This window comes from Orycteropus afer, unplaced genomic scaffold, assembly GCF_000298275.1.
Source record: "Orycteropus afer afer isolate SDZICR_OR568_19922 unplaced genomic scaffold, OryAfe1.0 scaffold00024, whole genome shotgun sequence".
In the NCBI taxonomy this organism is placed as follows: Eukaryota; Metazoa; Chordata; class Mammalia; order Tubulidentata; family Orycteropodidae; genus Orycteropus; species Orycteropus afer.
Window position 1 is genome coordinate 1,352,141 of NW_006921611.1, and position 25,172 is coordinate 1,377,312.

At 39.0% G+C, this 25,172-nt stretch overlaps 1 protein-coding gene across 1 annotated transcript in view; it reads left to right on the top strand.

Moving 5' to 3' along the window:
- Window positions 1-2,181: 2,181 nt before the first annotated feature.
- The window catches only part of UNC5D (unc-5 netrin receptor D), a 438,337-nt gene continuing 415,346 nt past the window's right edge, over window positions 2,182-25,172 (top strand). The window contains exon 1 of the mRNA XM_042783659.1: window positions 2,182-2,237. Coding sequence (XP_042639593.1) covers window positions 2,182-2,237 — 56 coding nt within the window. The remainder of the gene's footprint in view (window positions 2,238-25,172) is intronic.

Genomic DNA, 25,172 nt, shown 5'->3' on the forward strand with positions numbered 1-25,172 from the left:
GGGTACACCTTATTGAAACATGAAAACCCAAACCTGTTGCTATCAAGTTGATTCTGACTCATAGTGACCCTATAGGACAGGGTAGAATGGCCTCATAGGGTTTCCAAGGCTGTTGTCTTTATGGAAGTAGGTTGCCTCATCTTTCTCCCACAGAGCAGCTTGTTGGTTCAAACTGCCAACCTTCAGTTAATAGCCAAGCACTTATATATGGTGCTTACCAGGGTTCCTTGTGAAACAAATAGGGGCAGTTAAAAATGGGTTATCTGAAATAAGAACCTTCTCAAACTCAAACTCACTGCCATCCAGTCAATTCTTACCTGTAGTGACCTTATTGAGTTTCCAAGACTATAAATCTTTACAGAAGCAAATTGCCTTATCTTTCTTCCACAGAGTGGCTGGTGGGTTAGAAGCCAAGTTCCTTAACCACTACACCACCAGAGCTCCTTAAGAAGATTCTAGGCAGAGAAAAAAGTGCAGGAAGAGACTTGACAGTAGAAGAGGTCAGTGCATGGTACAAGAATGCAGTGACAGTTGACAGGGGCAATATTACGGCATAGGGAGTCATTTGAAGGTTTTGAGCAATGTATGGAATTATATGCCTTTTAAAAGTATGAAATGATTTACCTTTTCAATCCATCACTCTGGTTACTGTGATAAGGACAGACTGTTGGAGCTCAAGGAAGGGAAGCAGTAAGGTTAATTATGAAGCCTGTGGAATCACTCAGGGAACACAGGGTGTGTGGACCATATGGGGTGATAATCTCAGAGGGTGTCTTACCAATGTCTATAAAATCTTTCTGCATTATTGAAGCAGATTTTTTTTTTTTTCACTGAAAATACCCTTTACTAAGTTATAACAACAAAAGACATTTTTTGTAAGTCCAGCTTACATGGATCAGTGTACCTACAAGGTTAATATAGTGATTTACTTTTTGAAACTTCCAATGCTCTCTGGTCAGAGCTGTCATTATTACCCAATTACAGTGGACCTACAAATTACAAGGATTCATCTGCACAAGCTACAAGCATGAGCTGTTTTTGTTGCTGCCTATGTTTTTATAGTTGCTGATGTCAAATTTTCTGGTGATTTAGCTATTGCCTTGTGATAATTAGTATTTATGAACACATATCAATAACTATTTTGAGAATGAAGTAGTAATTAAAGGAAAACCCAACCCAAGCCATCACCACTGAGTTGATTCAAATTCATGGTGAACCTATAGGACAGAGTAGAACTTCCCAATAGAATTCCCAAGGCTGTAAATCTTTTAGGAAGCAGACTTACATATCATTCTCCTATGGGGCAGCAGGTGGGTTCAGACCAGACAGTTCAGTTAGCAGCTGAGCACTTAACCACTGTGCCAACAGGGCTCCTTTAATTAAAGAAAAGAAGGAGGGGGAAAAAAAAAAAAAGCTTCCCCTGAGTTATTAATAATGTTGTAACTAATAATGTAATTCGATGTAGAAAGATTTGATAAAACAATTTTGTTGTTGGTATTCATATAATCTAAGAAATACTATGTTTAAGCAATTTACAACTATATTTATCACATATTATTCTATGATTAAAATAGGAAACATTACTAAGTATTTTTTATTGTCTGGTATGGGAGGATGTCTATGGGGTGAGAGGGGGACACCGTGAATTGACACTAATCCTAATGATGTCAATCTATACAGCTATTACATTTATTTATCTAAATAGGAAATGATAAATCTGGATGGGAACAGTGTATATGGTAAGAAACAGTTTGGATTTGGAAATATTTTGAAGTAAGAACCAACAGAATTTCTCGACAAGCTAGATTTTCTAAGGAAAACAGAGTGAGACAATAATAACTCTAGACTTAAGGTAACTTGAGTCCCTGAGTAATACAAACACTTAACATCTTCAACTCCTAACCCTCATCTCCTAAAGGCTGGAGATTGTTCAACCAGAAGAACCTCTAAAAAAAGTCGTGGTGATCTATTTTAGGAACATCAGCCATTGAAAACCCTTTGAAGTTCTATTCTAACACACATGAAGTTACCATGAGTCTAAAGCAACTCTATTCCAACTAGTAAGAGAGGAGAGCTCCATAGTGCATGTTTGGATTGAGGTGGAGTATTAGAAGTGTAGTTTTGAATATGTGTACTTTAAGATGACAATTCGACTTCCAAGTGGAGAGGTGCCAAGAGAAGATGTGGAGTTGTGTCTATAAGTCTGTGACTTGTGAACTGAGTGAGAACCTGCGAAGGTAATAGATTCTTGGAAAAAGTCTCTGTAGCAAAGTTTCTTAGATGATTCTGTGGATGAAATAATCTTTGTTGAAGCCAACTGACTTTATTTGCTTTTTAACACATAAGCTGTGCACATATTTTATCAGGCAAACATATCTTACCAGAGGAGGGGATTGACCTTTAACACTGAATAAAGTACTCATAGCCATCTGACAGGACAGAGGATTAGAGAGCAGAGGCACAGGAGTTATGTCATTACTGTTCTTATCAGGAGCTGAGGCACTGTGTACTAGGAACAGGGAAAACAACTACTTTTTTTTTTCTTTTTTTTACAATACATTATACAGTAAATTTTTTCCAGCTCTCAAAACCTCACATACTTAACATTTGATGACATATTGGCTTGTTTTCTGTGTTGTACACCATTACATTGTAGATTAAATATTCTAAAATATTTACTGGCAATGCCATCCTTGTCAATTCTTGAACTGAGGTGTAAAACATCTTATTCTATTTAAAAATATAATATTATTGAAAAAAAAAAAGACGAAATAACAAATGTAAGGCTAAAGTCTCATCACAGTCCCATCATCTCATCAAATCAGTGGTTTCCTTTAAAAGTATTATCTTCTAAACATTATCCATATGCAAATGCAATAATTGGATTTTGTAATAATATTATGAATATAATTTTGTATTCTACATTTTCATTTCACATAGCATGTTGCATTTTTTGTTTGTTTGCTTGTTTATTGCTGTTTTGTTTTTAAATGTCCATGCTCCAGCCTCCTCACCCAACTCCCTCCAACATGACTAATCTTAAGAACCTAATGATTAGCCCTCTATACCAGTATATATGGTGTTGGGTGTATTTTAAAGAAGGAGCCAAAAGGATTTCCTAATAAATTAGATTTGAAGTGTGGGATAGAGTATATAATTTGTGTTTTGTTTTATCCTGAAGTAGGATCATACACTGTACATTTTCTGCATCTAAATTGAATGATGACTATTTCTCCATGTCTGTACTGGGCAATCTACTTCCATAGAGATATCACCTCGGAAACCCAAGGAGGAGTCGCTATGAGTCAGATCTGACTCCACGGCAGTGAGTTTGGTTTTGGTTTTTGGTTTATATGCATAAGGAGGGGAGCTCTGGTAGCATAGTGGCTAAGGCACTTGACTGCTAACCAGAAGGCTGGTGGTTCAAACCCACCAGCCACTCCTCGGAAGGAAGATGGGGCAATCTACTTCCATAGTGATACTGCCTCAGAAACCCAAGGAGGGGTCGCTGTGAGTCAGGTCTGACTCGACGGCACATAACAACAACAACAACAACAACAACATGCATAAGGAGGGGTTCTGATGGTGCAGTGGTTAAAATTTGGCTGCTAATGAACAGGTTGGCAGTTCAAACCCACCAGCCACTCCAGGAGTGAACGATGAGGGAGTATACTTTTGTTAAGATTTACAGCCTTAGAAACCCTATGGAACAGTTCTGCTTGGTCCTATGGGGTCACAATGAGTTGAAATAGACTCATTGGCAGTGGATTTGGGTTCAGGTAAAGGGAGGATTGTGAGGACAGTGCACAACCAGACAGTGTTTTGTTATGTTGTACATAGAGTCTTTATGAGTTGGAGCCAACTTTATGGCACCTAACAATAACAACAGACTTCTAAACTGTGAGAAAATAAATTTCTGTTCTTCAAAGCCACCCACTTCTGGCACTTCTGTAAAAGCAGCACTAAGAGGCTGAGAAACCATGTTATTAGCCTGTTGTTATTTTTTAACTGATCACTTATGGATGAATAATCAAGTAGATTTTGACTTTTTCTCCTGATTGCAGTGCTAGTAAAGCACTTTATATAGTACCTGACACAGAATAAAGCCATAATAAATGTTAGCTGTTATTATTGACAAATATGACACAGAGACTAAGTGCTGGAGCCATAATTAGACCAATATTTAAGGAGCTACATTGTGCTAGATGCAGTAGAAGGTGCTAAACAAGTAGAAATGAATGAAATAGACACAGATACTGACCTCATGGGAATTAATAGAAACCACAAATATGAACCTTAACAAATATGTCTAAAAATGAGTGTGTTTTTCACTTTGTTTCTTTCTCCAAGTCATTATAGAAAGCCTTGTAAATTTTCAGTAGTGCTATGTTTAATCTGGAGCCCTGGTAGTACAGTGGATAAGCCCTTGGCTACTAACAGAAAGATCTGGCAGTCTGCTTTCATAAAGATTTACAGTCTTGGAAGCCCTGTGGGCCAGTTCTACTCTGTTCTATAGGATCTCTATGAGTCAGAATTGACTCAACAACAAGGGATATATTTTTTTTTTAAATGTTCAGTCCACATACAAATTAGGAGAGATCCACATTGGTCATCAGGAATTTTTGCATCTTGGATAGGTAAGCCTCCAAATGTTACATTCATTTATTAACAGCACAAACTGATACAGAATCTCTAACCATTGTGAACATACTAGGTTCCAAAGACTCTTCCTTTCATGGATTTAGAGTGACATATGACAACTAACTAGTAGAGCTGTCTACTAGTAGTGGCAAAAGTTAATTGAATTTGTGTGTCTGCTAAGTTAACCAGCCATAAAGTATCCAGGATGTTCAATCCTTTTACCTCCCTAGTCACCACTAGTAGGAAGTGTGGTAGCAGCCAGTCCTCATCTCTATTTTGTACACTGCCCAGAAGGCTGGTGATTCAAACCCACTAGCCACTCCTCGGAAGGAAGATGGGGCAATCTACTTCTGTAGTGATACTGCCTTGGAAACCCAAAGTGGGGTCTCTGTGAGTTGGATTCAACTTGACAGCACTGAGTTTGTTTGTTTTTACCTTCCATGAGCCTAGTATAGGTTGATTAAAAAACAATACCATTCAAAGGAGCAGTGGTTAAATCAGTATATTAACTTAGGATGCTCTGCTCTCAAAAAACAATGGAAATGTTCCAATTAACTTTTCTCTCTAAGATCTGGTAGCACTCGACTGCTAACCAGGAGGCTGGTGGTTCAAACCCACTAGCCACTCCTCGGAAGAAAGGTTGGGTAATCTACTTCTGTAGTGATACCACCTCGGAAACCCAAGGAGGGCTCACTATGAGTCAGGTCCAACTCGATGGCACATAACAACAATGACAACAACAAGCATTCAGTTAGAAAACTTTCCTGACATTAGAAGCTCACAGTGTGGTTAACACTAAGGCTGCTGGAGAACTTCTAGGCATGGTATCTGTGTTGCATCCTAATGTGGTGAGATGGAGAAGGGCTTGTGAACTGGCCGATTGATTGGCTGTCTCCAGAGACCTGCCTTCAACTTACAATATAATCATATCTAGATAATGACCCTCAAGGGAAGGCTGAGTTCTTTTATCTCTTCCTGTAATGAATTAAACAAATTTATATTCAATTGCAAAGACATCAATATCAAGCTCTCTGTCAAAAATTTGTAAAGGGTGTGGGGAATGGGAAGAAAAGAAAATTCAAATACAGAAAGAGAGGGAGAAAACAACAAAAATTCACACAACCTCTGTACCAAAAAGCCAAAGACTGGTGTTGTCTGTGTTCACAGTTTAGGCTTCCACTGACTCTGGCCAGTTACTCAAGCCAGAATCTCAAGAGTTTTTCTCATTGTCTCCTTTTTCCTCACCCTACTCTAAGCTACCAGTAATCACTTATCTCCCAAAATACATCTTTTTTTCCCCCTTATTTTCTCCATTCCCACTACCAATTCCTTAGGCCAGCTCCTTTTCTTATTCCTGTAGCAGCTTCCTAATTGACCTCCCTGCTCACATGGGTACCTTTGAAGGCTGTTCTTCACCTCATAGAACAGTGACTTTCTTTAAAGGTAAACTGAATTATGTCACTCCGCTATTTCGATCCTTTGACAGCATCCCACTTAACTTAAAATGTATATCATAGGTTTCACTGCACTTGTATTAGTTTCCTAAGGCTGCTGTAACAAAGTACCACAAACTGGGTGGCTTAAAACAACACACATTTATTTATTCCCTCATAGTCTGGTTGACTGCTAACCAAAAGGCTGGTAGTTCAAACCCACCTTAGAAGGAAGGCTAGGCAGTCTACTTCCATAGTGATACTGCCTTGGAAACCCAAGGAGGGGTCGCTGTGAATCAGGTTTGACTCAATGGCACATAACAACAACAAAAACAACATAATCTGGGAAATAAAAGTCCCTAAATTAAGCTGTCTGCGGACCCATGATCTCTTGGTGGCTTTAAGGGTGATTCTTTCCAATCATTTTCCTAGCTTTTGGCAGTTTCAGGTAATCCTTGGTGTTATTTGGTTTGCATCATTCTAATCTCTGCCTCCATGGTCATATGGTGTGCACTCATGTGTCTGTATCTAGCTTATCTCAACCCATTATTACTTCATTGTAACTTTATTACAACTTCAAAGACCCTATTTGCAAATTCAGCCACAAACATAGGTAACTGGGTTTAAGATATCAACTTTTCTTTTTTTTTTTTTTTTTCCATAGGACACAATTCAAATCACAATAGCCCTGCATGATTTGGATCATACCATAACAATATGGCCCCTTGTTGAATTATCCTTTATTGTCCATTGCCCCAGCAACACTCATCTTTCTCTTCCTTCAATACACTTAACCTTTTTCTTTGCCTAAGGACCAAAGTAAGCACTCTTTGTCTCTTGGAATATTCTTCTGTTGACACTTATAATTACCTGCTTTTTTATCTTTCAGTTCTCAACTGAAACATTATTTTTCCATGAGGCAGCCCTGACCTCCCTAGATCCAAATACACTTTGTTTGCATGTTTCTATCTTGCCTATTTCCTTCACATATTTTATCACCAAAAAAAAAAAAATTCATTTATGCTTATCTACCTTTTTATTGTGGATTTTTTTTTCTCCCACACAAAAAACATATGCTTCATGATATCAGGGATCATATCTGTCTTATTTATTGCTATTATGCCATGTACCTAGCCCAGTGCATAAACAGTTTTACCAGTTGCCATAAGTTAATTCTGACTCATAGTGACCCCATGTGTATCATATTAGAACTATGTTCCATAGGGTTTTCAATGACTGATTTTACATAAATAGGTCACTGAGTCTTTCTTCCAAGACATCCCTGGGTGGACTTGAACCTCCAGCCTTTTTGTTATCAACCCAGTGCATTAACCATTTGCACCATCTAGGCAACACAACCACTGTCATGTAGTGGATCCGACTCATAATGACCCCTCCTTGGGTTTCCAAGGCATTATCAGTACGGAAGTACATTGACCAACTTTCCTTCCAAGAAGTGGCTGGCGGGTTTGAACAGCCAGCCTTCTGGTAAGCAGTCAAATGCCTTAGGCACTGTGCCACCAGACCGCCTATTAAATACATATTTATTGAAAGAATAAACTCAGAGGTAGAATTTTTTTTTTTTTTTGGTGGTGAAAACATCCACACAAAAACATCCACACAAAAACAACCACTTCCACATTTAAAGTTCAGTGACATATATTACATTTTTCATGGGGTGTCACCAGTATAGCTATGCTCATCCTAACTATTCTACTACCATTAACTTAAACTCAATTTTCCCAAAGCAAAAACTCTGATTTTCCCCTCTCCCCCACCTCTGTGAAGTAGAAATTGTCTACGATCTTACTTACCACTTATTCCATTACTCCTCTGTCAGTTTGACATACTGTGGGAACTTCCATGTTGCTGTGACTTTGGAAGCTGTGCCACTGGCATTTCAAATACCAGCAGGGTCACTCATAGTGGATAAGTTTCAGTGGAACTTCCTAACTAGAACAGAACAGGAAAAGGACTTGGCAATTTATGTCTGAAAAAAATTAGCCAGTGAAAACCTTATGAAGAGCAGTAGTATACGTCTGATATAGTGCAAGAAGATGAGCTCTTCAGTTTGAAAGGTTCTCAGAAAACAACTAGAAGAGCTACCTTCTCAAAGCAGAGTTGACCTTAATAACATGGAGTGAGTAAAACTTTCAGGACCTTCATTTTCTGATTTGACATGATTTGAAATAAGAAGAAACAGCTGCAAATCTCCATTAATAATTGGAATTTGTAATGCATCAAGTGTGAATCTAGGAAAACTGTAAGTTGTCAAAAATGACATGGAACACATAAAGATGGATATACTAGGCATTAGTGAGCAGAAATGGACTGGGATTGGCCATTTTTAATTGGATAATCAGGTGGTCTACTATGCTGGGAATGACAAATTGAAGAGGAATGGTGTTGTATGGTATTTTCAGTCTCTTCATATGCGTGCAAAAGCTGGACAATGAGTAAGGAAGATTGAAGAAGAATTGATTCATTTGCAATACGGTGTTGGTGAAGAATATTGAACCATACCATGAACTGCCAGAATAATGAACAAATCTGTCTTGGAAGTATAGCCACAATGCTCCTTCAAAGTGAGAATGGAGAGACTTCGTCTCACATACTTTGAACATGTTTTCAGGAAGGACTAGTCCTTGGAGAAGAACATCATGCTTGATAAAGTAAAGGGTCAGTGAAAAAGAAGACCCTTAATAAGACAAATCAACACAGTGGCTGCAACAATAGGCTCAAACATGGAAACAACTGAGGATGGCCCAGGACTGGGCAATGTTTTGTTCTGTTGTACATAGGGTCACTATGAGTCAAACCAACTCAATGACACCTAATAACAGCATATCTATAGGTCAAGCCAGAGGGACGGACTAATTTGATGATTATTCTCCTATGAGGAAGCAGGTTAAATGTGTTAACACACTGGACTCTCACACATCAAGGCTCTAGTGTGTAAAATAATGTAAAGTTTTCTGTCTCCGTTTGCATACCCATTAAATGCAGTAATAATTACTTATAATGTATGTACATTAAGTGAGCTATTCCTCAAATAAAGTCACATTCATTGCACATAAAACCAAAACCAAAACCAAACCCGTTGGCTTTAAGTCAGTTTTGACTCATAGCAACCCTAAGGGACCTGTCTCAGAATCTCTAGTAAAGTCTGAGTCTAACTTATGCATATGCACACATCCTCCGTTTTTTATCACTGCCAATCTTATGGATAAGCAGCACCACTGTGGTGTGATCTGGACAAAAGAAGAGCATAGTTCTCTCAAAAACTCTCCTTCATGGGCAGTAGTGCATGGAGGCAAGGACACAGGGAAGAGGTAACCATGGGGAGGAAGTGGAAAGGGAGCTGATGCATTGTGGTAAATTGTAGTCAATATCATGAGACAAAGTGTATGTGAGCTACTGTATGGAAAGTGAATTTTCTCTGTAAGCTTTCATCCAAATCACAATTAAAAAACAAACAAACAACAAACAAACAAAAAACCTCTCTTTCACTTAATTACCATGAGTTTAACATTCCAACAACATGATCTAAAATGTATCGTGTGCATACCATGTGCCTTCCACCATTCCAAGCTCTTCCTATCCTTTGCTTAATGCTTATTATAATCCATTGGGGTTGGTGTTATCATGTCACCATCTTCAATAGAGGAATCTTGGGCTGATTGAAGTTGGGCTACTTTGCCAAGGATGGTGCAGGTATTAGGATCTGTATTCTAACCCAGACACTCAGATTTCAGGACTCTATATCTTAACAAATCTAAAAATATATTTGTCTCCTGTAAACACTCTTAAGAGCTTATTTATTTATTTCTATTTTGCTGAGGCAAAAATATGGTAGTTGAAATTCACCAACTCACAACATATTTTATGTAATCTCATTGGGTCACTTTCCTCTAGCACAAGAGGAATCCATAAGCTCACAAGAAACACACCTTATGAAGTAAAATGTACAGAAATAAATTGAGGTAGGTGGGAGGATAGTATTATGGCAATTAAATACTTACACTTTTTACTTTACTGCTTTGTTTCCGTTTTATTCTGATACTGATGACAATAATTGTTCCTATATCCCCAAGAGAGTCAGAATTTTTTCTAGAACACCTTCAGTATTCAGTATTCCACCACCTGTGTGTCAGTTTGTCATACTGTGGTGGGTTGAATGTTGTGATGCGAGAAGCTATACCACCAGAATTTCAAATACCAGCAAAGTAACCCATGGTGGACAGATTAAGTGGAGCCTCCAGACTGAGATAGACAAGAAAGAAAGGCCTGGCAATCACCTACCAAAATCAGCCAAAGAAAGCCTTATAGATAAAAATTTACTACAGCCATAACAATGTACTCAAACATGCCAACAGTCATGAAGATGGCACAGGATCTGAAAACATTTTATTCTGTTAAACAAGGTCATCATGAATTGGAGCTCACTCAATAGCAACTACAATGATATGCATTTCTCCTAAATTTACTAATAGTTTCATAATCTGGAATCAGAGGAATAAAGATGCAGGACAACATTTCCTGCATCTACATTATATCCTTACCATATGCTCTGCAGGGAGCTCTGGTGGCACAGTGGTTAAGTGCTAGGCTGTTAAACAAAAGGTCAACAGTTCACATCCATCAGCTGCTGAGGGAGAAAGATGTGGCAGTCTGCTTAAATAAAGATTTCAGCCTCAGAAATCTTATGGGACAGTTCTCCTTGGTCCTACAGGGTTGCTATGAGTCGAAATTGACTTAAAGCCAGTGGGTTTGGTTTTGGTTTTGGTTTTATGTGCAATGCACTGTGACTTTGTGTGAGGAATATCTCACCTAATCTTCATAACTAAAGGGAAGTAATTATCACCACATTTTATGATTGTGCAAACTGAGGCATAGAATACTTTACATAATTATATACACTTAAGCCTTGATTAATACCCAGTGTGTTAACTCACTTACCTGCTACCTCATGGACTATCCATCAAAATAGCTCTACTCCCCATGGTATATGCAGTACCAAAAAAAAAATTTAAAAATCTTTTGCTACAAGTTGATTCTGATTCATGCCGACCCCATGAGAGTAGACAGAGTAGAACAACTTCACAGGAGTTTCTTTGGCTGCTGTCCTTATAGAAGCAGACTGCTAGGCTTTTCTTCCACGGCACCATTGAGTGGGCTCAACCCACCAACCTTTAGGTTAGTAGTTGATCACAAACCATTTGTTCCACGTAGGGATCCTAGTGCACAGTATAGGGTAGAGAAAATGACATAGTCTTTGACGTCATCCAGATTCAGTTGGCATTACTGGCTCCTCCTTCTGCTGTCAGTGAGACTCTAAGCACAGTTTTACCTTTGCAGAGTTTTAATTTCCATATCTATAAATTGGAGAAAACCAGAATCCAAGAATTGTTGTGAGAATCAAATGAGATAGCTTATGTAAAAACGTGCTAGACAAAGAGGAGATGATCAGAGAAGATTCTCTCACCATGGTTCTCATTTGCATTGGTGTCTGGAACATCAGTTGCACATGGCAACTGGCTTCCATGTGGTACTGAGTTCACCATATACTTTTGCAGATTGAGGATTGTGTGAGGACTGGCTGACTCTTTCTCAATGCTTTAAATGTCATATTCATTTTTTTTTTTTTTTCCCTAGGTGGCAATTTACCTTTGACAGTGATGGATTATTATTCAGCTTTGAGTCATAGCAGAGTTACCAAATAAGGAAAGAGTGGCATATCAATGAGGAGTGCTGCTGTTTTAAATATAGGAAATATTTTCAGTAATTTTCTAATTAGCATGAGTAGGTATAAAAGCCATTTGCTGGGCTCTGTGAGGAGCACACTCTGCTTCTTATGTGTACCTATGGCTACATTCCCCCTGCAATAGTGATTAATCCAGCTCTTGCTTCCTAAAGGGCTTCATCCCCTGTAGCACATCCAAATGCCCAGAGTGATGACATTGAGCCAAAAGTTCAAATCCCAGGACTAGTGTGGATTCAACTTGGGACCCAAGGAAAATATATTTTAAATCTCTCTAGGCTTTCTTTTGAATAAGTGGAAAAATGATCTGTGATCTTTCCTATTCCACGGGAAAGTTATGAGGTCTTTAATCTGAAAAATAAAAACTTACAAAGAATAATTTTAAATAATAATGATTGCTGTTATAAGCTTGAGTGTATTTTCATCTTCATCCTGACTAGTTTGCTGCATGCGATCAAAGCCCGTGCTAGTCAGAATGTCTGTCTCAAGAGAAATGGGTAAGGGGATGTGATTAAACAATGTAAGTATATCTCTAAACTAGAAAAAAAGCAAAATGAGTACCTCTTTTAGTCAACTAAATATCATTATTACCTATATGAAAGTATCACACATTTCAAATTTTCAATTCAAGAAAGAGTCCCTGCAATAGTATGAGATACTATTCTGAGCATTAGCATTTTAGAGATGGAAAACCAAATCACTGCCACTGAGTCCATTTAAACTCAAATGACTCTATAGGACAGAGTAGAGCTGCCCCATATGGTTTCCAAGGCTGTAATGTTTTAAGAAACAGACTGTCTCTTATCTTTCTCCCATCCAGTGGCTTATAGGTTCGAATCACTGACTTTTTGATTTGCAGCCCACTTCTTTAACCACCGCACCACCACAACTCCTTTGGAGATGGAAGAAGCTGTGTTTTCTAATGCACCTCCTCATTGAGCAGTGAAGGAAACCCAGGCACAGAGATGTGAAGTTATTTTTCCAGGTCATAAACTAACTGCCCATGAGATTGGAATCTCTGTCCTGAGATTCCCAGTACAGTGCTTTGGTACTGAACTACTGGGCCGAAGCAGAATCCCAGGCATCATCGTCCAACTCCATGTCACAATGTTCAAAGTAGAACTGGTTGCTGTTTCGTCAGTTGCTGTTGAGTCAGTTCCAATTTATGATGTCTCCTTGTGTGCAGAGTAGAATTGCTCCATAGTGCTTTCAAAGTTGTGACCATTTGGAAGAACACTAACAGGCCTGCCTTCTGAAGGGCCTTCCTGTGGGTGGGTACCAGCCACCAATCAAGGCATCTCCCCCAGGGTGTATGTCTCTCTCTGTGTCTATTACTGTTAGTTGTTGTTTAGTCAATTATAACTCTTGATGACCCCATGTGTATCAGAGTAGAATTGTGCTCCATAGGGTTTTCAAGGCTGTGATCTTTCACAAGCAGTTGCCCGGGCTTTCTTCTGAGGCATCTCTGGGTGGGTTCCAACTACCAACCTTTTCCAGCTGGTAGTTAGGTGCTTAACCATTTGCACCACTCTGCAACTTTAGCAGTTTTAGTTCAGTGATTCTCCTTCTTAGATGGTAAAGATCATCAGAATCTTTGGGACTTTGCCATTTGCTGCTTATCTCATAGTAGATGATAGCACTCCACCTGATAGGTATGCTTAGGGAATTGAATGATACTTGGTAAACTTTCTAATTGTATCGGACTAAACAGTTAGTTTATTAAAGAGTTGGCTTTATTGGTAATATCTGTCTCCACAAGCATGATACTTTCAGTTGTTGCAACTGTAAGTATAATCAGTGCAGCCCATGGTGTTCCACTTACTTAGAGTCATAAGACATGATCTTAGGTAGGTTCAAGGTTACAGTTACATACAGCCTTGATTATTTTTATAAATATTTTTGTTGAAGATTATTTTTTAGTTTCCAAAAGTAATTAATATATCTCATAAAAGTGGAGAGATATGACTATTCATCCATAAGCTTTGACTTTGCTTAAATATAACCCAGTGGATAGGATAGATGCAGTGGTGTGGTTACAGCATGCAGCTGCTAACCAAAAGGTCGCAGTTTGAACCCACCAGCTTCTCCAAGAGAGAAAGATGAGACAGTCTGTTTTTGTAATGATTTACAGCCTTACAGGATTGCTATGAGTCAGAATTGACTCAGTGGTTTTGAGGGTAGTATGTTTTATTTCCAGATAATCAAAATATCCTTTTAAATACCAAAACTAAAGCAATTGTACCAATAATCTTGAATGGAAATGTTTTTAAGTGCATAATGTGATGCATTCTTATGGTTGGATGGTGTCAACTTGCTTCTGACTCCTAGGCTTCCCTTGGATCTAATCTTTATGGAAGCAGATCTGTAGGTCTTCTCCCACAGATCCATTGGGTGGGTTTGAACTGCCAACTTTGTTAACAGAAAAGGGCTTAACCCTTATACTGTCAGGGCTCCTATATGATGCTTTAGTATGGTATATCAGAGAGAATGGGCCCTTATTAAATTTTTTGGTGATTCAAGGTTTTTATTATGCCCCTTTATTATTTTACTAGTCTCTGAAAAGAGAGGCCTCAAGCAGTTAAAGTGCTTAGAGACTATAACTGTTTTAAGTTGTTTCACCCCTTTCTTTTCCTACCTTTTCATCCACTCACACATACTGTACTATTCCCAAAGTTTGCTTTGTTTTTCATCACAGTGAGCTTAAGTAATTTAACTGGTTATAGTTGTTTGAGAGTAAGTACAAAGAGGTTATGTATATAGGCCTAATTTTAGTGCATGAACGTTGTTGTTGTTGTTAGGTGCTGCCGAGTAGGCTCTGACTCACAGCAACTCTGTGTACAATAGAACTGAACACTGTCTGGTCACTTGCCAGCCTCACAATCCTTGCTATACCTGAGCCCATTGTTGTAGCCACTGTGTCAATTCATCTCGTTAAAGGTCTCCCCCTTTTTTCCTTTTCAGCAAAGTGAGCAGGCATAAAAATATTTAGAAATTAATTTCAGTTGTAGTTATTTTGTTGTCAAATAACTAACATTTAAATATATGGAGAGTGGATGTAAGTGACATTTCCTAGTAGATGGAAACTTTCAATAAGATGGAAGCTCACTGAAAAATCAAATCCTCCACATGACATTTCTCATTTTGCTTCTTGTTTTCATCTGTTCTGAATTTTCACAGTTTCCCTTTGGCTGGTTTTTACTCTTTTGAACCCTAAACACAGATACAAACCACCTTCCCTGTGAGAATATTGACACTTGTACATTAAATATATATTCTGTTCTTGGTATTATATTGTCTAATTAAGGAACCATTCTCTGGAGAAGGATATCATGCTTGGTAAAGTGGAGGTTCAACAAAAAAGGGGAAGGCACTCAATGAGATGGATTGACACAGTGTCTGCAATGATGGGCTCAGGTATAGCATGGATTGTGAGGCTGGCACAAGACTGGGCAGTGTTTTGTTCTGTTGTGCATAGGGTTGCTATGAATCAGAGATGATGCGATGGTACCTAACAATTAAAACTTTGGCATCTTTTTAGCAAAGTTTTGAAGAATTTAGTTTAAAACATTTCTAAAGAAAATGGAAAAATGTATGGAACATTCTGTTGTCTAATTAACTGTACATTATAATGATTTGTATTGGCATATTCGGATTATTTAAGAATAGAAGTATGCTATTATAATAGTTTCTCTTCTCTCAGACTCCTAAAAACTCCTGCTGTTGAGTTGATTCAACTCATAGTGACCCCCTCCTTGGGTTTCCAAGACTATATCTCTACAGAAGTAGATTGCCCAATTTTCCTTCAGAGGAGTGGCTGGTGGGTTTGAACCACCAGCCTTCTGGTTAGCAGTCAAATGCCTTAGGCACTATGCTACCAGAGCTCCCATAAAGCTCTACAGAACCTTTCTTTCTATTATGATATTTTTGTTACACTTCAAAAACTACTATGAGAAAGCCAAGTGTTATTAGATTCATTTAAGAGATAGAAAATCTATAATCTACAGAACAAATTGATCTTCTAAAAATTGCAGATAGATAGTGATTATGATAAAAAGTAGTATATTTCCCTATTCAATTATTTGCTATTCAAACCATTAGTGTACTAGCAGAATTTTGTTTAAAGCATGTGGGTTGCATACGTTCTGAGTCAAGTGTTTGGAATACTCAGCGACAATTGCCCAGAATAATTGTGACAAATCAGAAAATTTTCCCCACATGTATCATTAAGATGTATTATAATTTCTGTGATTTTAGATCTTCATCTTTCAACTGCGCTTTAATTCTGCTTCGTAGAAAGGGACTTCATTTGCCCAGTTTTCATTTCATTCTTTCCTCACTCCCTGCTATTTGCTTTTTAAAACTCTGATGGAAGATTCTTAGAAACCCAGCTTTGGCACTTTTTCTATGGAATCTATCAGTGTGGCTTTAGAGGGTTTGGGACTTTGGATTAGGCACTAGCACTCAGAATGGACAAACTCTCTCCCTGAGTACTTACTGAACCAAAAATCTTCAAGGTTCAGTGTAGGGCATAAAAAAGAATGACTGAGCTGAAACTGGAAACCTGACAGCTAACCTTGTTGCCAGGTGATGGTTGGAAGCTTATTTTTAATCATGGGAAAAGAAGAGAGCTTGAAAAATCTGGGCTTGCCCGTAGGTGCTGTCATACATTGGAACAGAAGAGCTGGAAGAAGTCAGTGTACATAGAGATAAGGAAAAAATGTCAAGACTTTTTTTTCCCCCCTACCAGAATTTTGGAGGCATCTGAACATTTCTATTTGGCTGGCAGAGGCGCTTTCGATTAACTAGGAGAAGAGCCATGATTTAGAGACAGGCCTTAAAGTAATTTCTGTGTGATAATAAAAGGAGCATGCAGCTTCACTATATTTTCACTCTACTTCTTCTCTCTCAGTCTTGCAGAAACCTACTGGCTTCTTAATTTCAGTCCTAAATTTACCTGGATTCAGTGGAGATAAAGAAACTAAATGGTTTCACAGAAGTGTATTGAGAATAATTTGTGTATATGTGTGTATAGGGAGCTCTGGTGGTGTAGTGCCTAAGGCATTTGACTACTAACCAGATGGCTAGTGGTTTAAACCCACCAGCCTCTCCTCTGAAGGAAGATTGGGCAATCTACTTCCATAGTGATACCACCTCAGAAACGGAAGGAGGGGTTTACTATGAGTCAGATCCAACACGACAGCAGTGAGTTTAGTTTGTTTTTTTTTTTTGGATGTATGTGTTTGTAGTTGGATATATAAATTATGTACACACACAGAGAGAACAAACTCACTGCCATCGAGTGGGATAGGACTCATACCCACCCCTCCTTGGGTTTCTGAGGCAGTATCACTATGGAAGAAGATTGCCCACTCTTCCTTCCGAGGAGCGACTGGTGGGTGTGAACAGCCAGCCTTCTGTTAGCAGTCAAATGCCTTAGGCACTGTGCCACCAGAAATCTACACACACACACACACACACACACACACATATATATATATGTTGTTGTTGTTGTTATATGCCATCGAGTCGGCCCCGACTCATAGCGACCCCTCCTTGGGTTTCCGAGGCAGTATCACTACGGAAGTAGGATTGCCCAACCTTCCTTCCGAGGAGTGGCTGGTGGGTTTGAACCGCCAGCCTTCTGGTTAGCAGTCAAGTGCCTTAGACACTATGCTACCAGAGCTCTCTCTCTCTCTCTCTCTATATATATATATTATTGAAATACTAAATGATAGCAGCAATGCTATATCTGTGACAATCATCAAGGAAGAGTTTCATTAAAAAAATATGTTGATATTATCTATTAATAACAGAAAAGTTCTTCTTTAAATAATTACTTATGGTGAGGTGCATCTCTAGGCCACCACCCTTCTGTCAGTTTTTTTTATGTGCCACTTGTGTGTTGCTGTGATGCTAGAGACTATTTTAAATACCAGTGCTAGTATTTCATATACCAGCAGGGTCATCCATGGTGGACAGGTTTCAGTGGTGCTTCTAGACTAAGACAAACTGGGAAGAAAGGTCTGATGATCTGCTGAAGATTAGTCAATAAAACCTTATGGATCATAGCAGAAAACTGTGCAACTCACTTGCTTTAAACATGTCATAAAAAGGAATAAATTGTTTGAGGAAGACATCATGTTTGGTGAAGAAAAGGGCCAGTGAGGGCAAGGGCGGCCCTCCGTGAGTTGTATTGGCTCAGTAGCTGCAAGGGTAGACTCAAACATGCAGGCAGTCTTGAGGATGATACAAGACTGGGCAATGTTTCATTCTGTTTACAAAAAGTCACCATGAATCAGAATCAACTTGATGGCACCTGTTGTCTTCATCAGCAGCAGCCCAGGTGCTGATGCTGCAATGGTGCACAAAAGGATGGGGATGTATACAGATTTAAGTTTGGTTTTAGGACCTGTGTTTCAGCTCTGTTGATTCATTTGCATCGATATGGTCTGTCCTGGTTCTCTAAGGAGGAGGCCTGGTTCAGACATTAGAATGGCAGCAAAACCTTTGGTGTGTAAAGCAGATCCACAAACCTAGCTTCATTTGCTTGAAACCCATAATTAGTGAAGGAAATGGGTGAATCACATCATCAATAAATAAATTAATTAATTAATTTAATTAAATTAAAAAAACCTCATTGCTGTCCAGTGGATTCTACTCATAGCGACCCTTCCTTGGGTTTCCAAGACAGTATCGTTATGCCCTGTCTTCCTTCCAAAAAGTGGCTGGTAGGTTTGAATCACCAGCCTTCTGGTTAGCAGTCAAATGCCTTAGGCACTACACCACCAGAGGTCCTGAATTGTGACATAGTTGGCAAAAATTTAATTTCTCTGAACTTACCTATATATTTTCACTACAGGTCTTTTTCCCCAAAACCATTCTGACAACTGCTCCATACGTAAGTTGTTTCCGACATAAATCTACTATCTCATTTTTTTAAAAGAAGTTTTCATTATTATTGCATTCTATTATCAGTATCTTTATAAATCTGGTCCTTATTTTTCTTATGTAAGGTTGGAAATGTCACTCCTGAGAATAGTGTCAGCAAATTACGTGCTACATCATTGCATGGCGTACACATTACTAATAAGATGAACAAGAAAAAAAAAAGATGCATGTGGGGTTTTATGATTTATTGTAACTCTAATACATAAAAAAGTCAGGGACTACCTGTGCTTTCCTGTCTTCTTCTTTCCCTCTGTAGATCCTGCTAGGCAGGGCTTACTTCCAATCATTCAAATCATTCAGCAGTTATTTGAAACTTGCTTGCCTGGAAACAGGAATTCAGCCAGCTTGGTCTAAAGCAGGATGGGTATAGCACTTCAGTAAGCACCTCTAGCCTTTGAGTCAGCAATTGGCTTCTTCAAATCCCTTAACTTTAATCGTGACAATTGATCTGCAAATCAAGTTGAGAAAAGAGCTTGGGGATTGGTTCAGACAAATAGCTTCAGTAAATGAAATGTTTCTCTAGCTAAGAATAAACATCACACCACTGGTGCAGTTATGATCAGGGCAGATTCCCTTTCATTTTTTACCATCTTCCTGTATTACCATCTTCTTGTTAGTTTGCAAGTTCGTGCATTAGCAAGCAATTCAGACTGGAGATCTGATGAGCACCTACATTAACTCAATAATTGCACTTGGGAGGAAACTTGGTTTGCTGTTGTCCTTTGTGGAAGACTGAGTATTACCCTTGCTACTAGTTAGTTCTCCCACCTGGAAGTTTTAGCTCTTCGATTTGTCATAACTTAACTGACTGAACGACAGAATTTTTCCCACCAAACAAACCAAGCGTGATTCACTCACTGAATCACATTCTGTTATTGGGAAAACTTTGTTCTTTGGGGTGAAAACTTCTAAAGAAATGTTGTAAATATATTTTAATTATGTCTGTTCTGGCATCAGTTAGCTAGAGGAAGCAGTTTTTAAGAAGCCCATGTAATTTCCTTGAAAATTTTGTTTAATGTTGAAAAGCTACTGAGAGAAGAGTAGCTTCCAGGGGGGAGGAGGGCAGGGGTGAAGCTATGAGAGCACTACCAGCTGTTTATATGCAGCACATAAAAAGCCTGTCTTAATTTTTGAGCATGGCATTCATAATATGTAACAGTTAATACTCTATATTGCTTTTCAGCTATTGCTCATTAGTTGGAGGGTCACAAAATATTCAGAAACATCAGTGAACAATGCAGGTTCATACATCTCATTCCCCACTCCCAATGTTTCATTAATGGTTGTGTTGGAAATGCGAGACATCTGATATGCTAATTGGATTTTGTGCAAGTAAAAAGTATCAAATTGGAAATGGGTAAACTTTATCTTGTACCACTCAAACCAAAAGCAGCATTCAACAACAAAAACAATTTTCACCTTCACTTTTCATTTTCAATAATTGATTTCACTTTTGAGTGATGTTAAGCCTTATATTCCTTCGGTATTACTTATTTTTCAAGATTTGTCTTTACCTTATTGACTATATTAGACCATTAAGATGTTAAATACGTGCACCCCTCCTTTTGCTTATGAACCAGTAATTCTGTAAAATCATCCTTGACATCTCCTTCCTCGCTTCACTTTTATGAACTTCTCATACCACTTTATGTAAACCTTAATTGTAGAACTCCTCATTTAAAAAAAAAAAAAAAAGCACTTCCACGGAGTCGGATCCAACTCCTAGCAACCTCTCCTTGGGTTTCCAAGGCAGTATCACTAGGGAAGTAGATTGCCCAACCTTCCTTCTGGGGAGTGGCTGGTGGGTTTGAATGCCAGTGCTTCCACCTTGCCAGTAAGATTATGAAGGTCTCAAGATTTGGTGGTTAGGCTCATGCTTAGCACAGCATCTTGCATACCACGGCTGCTCAATTAATGATTAGTGGATATTTGATTGCATGCATATGTTAAAGAAAATGATGAGTCCAAATTCATTGTGAAATTCATCTGATAGTGTCTCCTTTTGTGGGGAAATGCTAAGCAATTTTTTTTTCCTCCATTACAACAACTAAACGTAACTTTAGGACAGGTTTAAAAAACTGCTAAAAGTATAAAGTAAATGGGAAGGGTGTGTGTGTGTGTAAGTATCATGAAAGATTTCCTTAGACATTTAGAGCACCACAGTTCTTAGCAGTACATCTGGGTGATGTCAAGGAATGTGTCTGATTTCTTCACCCTAACTAACACAGCACCTGGTATACAGTAGGTGCGTAGTAAGTGTGTGATGTCTGACTGACCAGAGATAGGCGGACAGTCTGATTTGAAACTGCTCTGTGGAAAAGTTTACAGACTTTGTAAAATGTGATTACTGAGGCAGTTGAAATAAGTCCATCAATATAAAGAGGCTTAATGTCAGAAATAAATTCTCAGAACTCTATCACTTCCAGGCACTGCCTGACCAAGGTTAAAAGCAAAAAGAGCCCTCCTTGGCTGGCCTACTGAGTGTTTGTCCCCTAGGTGTTGCTTTTGTGCTCCTGGCTGCTTTCATTTACGTCTCTGTTCACGAGATCTTAAGGGAGGGGGAGGAAATCTTTCAATTGCAGATCACAATGGGCTGAGACCTTGGAGTAGAGGAAGTAGCAGGCTGTAAGGGAGATAGAAATAAGCCTCTCTTTGGGGGAATGCGTCTCAGGTTACCCAGAGCTTAACTGTGCCTGTGTTGGTTTTTTGAAGTCTCTCTGTGCAAGAGCACAAGGGCGCAAGGGCGCAAGGGTGGAAGGACAGATATTATAGAACAAGTATATTGGAAGGCTCCCTAGTCCTAAGTAGTTTACATATTAAAAGAGAGAGGGAGAGAAAGGAAGGAAGGAATTGAGATAAATGATTTAGATTAAATCTTCCACATTCTTAACATCTTCAGGAGTTTCTTGATGAGTGGTGGATTCCCATAAGCCTCATAGACCTCTCTTGCTTTGGAATTTTATTTATGAGCAAATATTTTTTGAGTGTTTTATTTGATGTATTAACAAATAAAACTCCCTGTATGTTTGAGGGACTGATTCATGTTTATTGAATGTGGTTTCCTCTTTACCCTCGGCATTAAATAAATGTAAGGGAGTTGATTATTGGTGATACCTTGCATTCCACTTAATATTTAAATTTTGAGTATTTTGTAAATATATATAAATAAAACATAGATTTAAAATATAAAAGAGACTTCAAGAGGATGACACATTCTCTTCCACTGGCAAGATAGACTGCTTCCACTAGTGTTTTAGGAGCATATTAATCCTCATTGGTAGAGATAAATGTGTTGTCTCCCACAACCAATTATGAATGTGTTTTATGGAAAGGTGCCTCTTCTTAATTTCTGCAATGTTTCATTGGGGTGTGGGTATCATGTCAGAGTCTACCTAAAGCACACAGAACCAACCCAAACCAAACCCATTACCATTGAGTTGATTCCAACTAATAGTGACCCTACGGGAGCTCTGGTAGCATAGTGCCTAGGGCACTTACTGCTAACCAGAAGGCTGGTGGTTCAAACTCCCAAGCCACTCCTTGGAAGGAAGGTTGGGCAATCTACTTTCGTAGTGATACTGCCTCGGCAACCCAAGGAGGGATCCCTATGAGTTGGGTCCAACTCGACAGCACACAACAACAACAGGGCAGAGAAAAGGAGCTCAGGTGGTGCAATACCTAGGGCATTTGACTGCTAACCAGAAGGCTGGTGGTTCAAACCACAAGCTTCTCTGCAGAAGAAAAATGGAGCAATCTACTTCCGTAATGATTGTATCAGAAAAATCCGAGGAGGGTCACTACGAGTCGGAATCAACTCAATGGCAGTGAGTTTGGTTTTGATTTGAGGGCAGAATAGAACTGCCCCACAGGGTTTCAAGGCTATAAATTTTTATGGAAGTAGACTGCCTCATCGTTCTCTGGAGGAGCAGTTGGTGGGTTCAGACTACATACCTTTTCATTAGCAGTGTAATGCTTTAACCAGTGCACCACCAGAGCTTCTTAAAACACACAGAGGACTGGATAGACAATCGCATGGTGAGGATGAATTTAGAGATGAGAGCTTCCCATACAGATTTTTTTTTCTACAAACTGAAGCCCTTTTTATGTAAAAAATAGGTACTGTTCAGATCTAAGTAGAATTGGCTCAGAGGCTTTTGAGCAGGATCAAATTTTAGGGCTTCCCTTATCAACCTGGGTATCCAGATGGAAGTAAAAGCTCCCAGAACTTCCATTCCCCCTGATATTTAAATAATCTTTTTATATATAACATCTCAAAAAACACCCTAGTGCTTTCTAAGGACCATTTCATTTAATCCTCACAAAAGCTCTATGATTTAGATATTTTTATTTTTATTTTTTTCTTTTTAAACAGATTAGAAAACTGCTCAAACTCATTCCTACTGAAAATGCCTTCCATAGAACACAAACATCAGCATCTTTAGAAAATTTGTTAAAAACACAAAATCTTATGTCTCTTCTCAGAACAACTATGTCAAAACCTGCATGTTAATAAGACCCTCATGTGACTTGAAATATTGCCCAAATCACATAGCTACCAGGGCAAAGCTAGGACTCAGATATGCCTGACACCCAAAATCACCCATTGGTAAAATGAATGGCCCAAAATTACATAACTGGTGTGAGGATTTAAACTCTGCACTCAGGATTTTTGTATTTTACTCTCTCCATTAAGGAGCTCTGGTGGTGTAATGGTTAAGGCATTTGACTGTTAACCAGAAGGCTGGTGGTTCAAACCCACCAGTTGTTGGGGGCAGGGAAAGATGAGGCAACCTATTTCTGTAAAGATTTACAGCCTTGGAAGGAAACCAAATGGGGGTCTCTATGAGTCAGAATTGATTTCATGGCTGTGAGTTTTTGTTTTTGAGTTTGATGAAGAAACTGAGATAATGAGTTGCATGTGTGTATATATATATGCATGTGTATGAGCAGTCAAGTGCAAGTGCCTTAGGCACTATGCTACCAGAGCTCAATATATATATATGCAACTCATTATCTCAGTCGCTGAGTCGGGGCCGACTCGATGGCAAATAACAACAACAAATATGTATACACACACACACACACACACACATATATATATAGAAGCTCTGGTAGCTAACTTGACTGCTAACCAGAAGGCTGGCAGTTCAAACCCACCAGCCACTCCTCGGAAGGAAGATGGGGCAATCTACTTCCGTAGTGATACTGCCTTGGAAACCAAGGAGGGGTCGCTATGAGTCGGAGCCGACTCGATGGCAAATAACAACATAACAACAACATATATATATATTCCCCCCCCTTCTTTAGGTACCATGTGAGTCTCTTGCTTTCCTACACCCACTGATCTTGCCTTTCCCCCTCCATCCTGACACTTGCCAGCTCCTCACCTCCACTGGATCTGAGTTGTCTGTGGCCCTGCACAGGGAAGAAATCAAGGGCTGCCCCAGGCAGCCTCAGTTACCCAGTTCTACTGATGCTTTCTCCTGTTGTTGTTATGTGCCATCAAGTCGGACTCAACTCATAGCAACCCCTCCTTGGGTTTCTGAGGTGGTATCACTATGGAAGTAGATTACTCAACCTTTACTGTCTACTAAATCTTTCCACTGTAATCCATTCCTCACTCCCACTACCAAGTTGGGATGGTGGCTATCTTGTGACTGGATGAACCGTTCTTTAATTGATCCCCATTCCTTCAATATTGAACTCATAGTGTAAGTTTTTGTTACTTAAAATATTTAAAGGCTGAGCTGGGAGTTTTCTTAATAAGAAAGGACTTGGAATTTTAATTCTCGCTCCTACTCCTGATGTAGCACCCTCTGAATTATCATCAGTGATGAGTGTATATGAAAATTGCCTTCTTGTATCTAGATCTGGTATCTTAAGACTTTGAAAAAAAAAAAAAATGAGTGGGACAGCAAAAAGAACATTTAATGTAACTACTTGGTATTGCATGGTAGTCAAGTGGCCGACACAGTCAAAACAAAAACCAAACTCACTGCCGTTGAGTTCAATCCGACTCATAGAAACCCCTCCTTATGTTTCTGAGGCAGTGTTGTTGTTGTTGTTAGGTGCCGTCTAGTCGTTTCTAACTCATAGTGACCCCATGCACAACAGAACAAAATACGGCCCCATCCCATACCAGCTCCATGATCCTTGCTATACTTGAGCCCATTGTCGCAGCCACCGTATCAGTCCATCTCATTGAAGGTCTTCCCTTCTTTTGTCGACCCTCCACCATACCAAACATGACATCCTTCTCCAGAGAATGGTCACTTCTGACAACATGGCCAGAGTAGGTGAGATGAAGTCTGGCCATTCTCACTTCCAAGGAGCATTTTGGCTGCACTTCCTCCAGGACAGATCTGTTAGTTCTTTTGGCAGTCCATGGT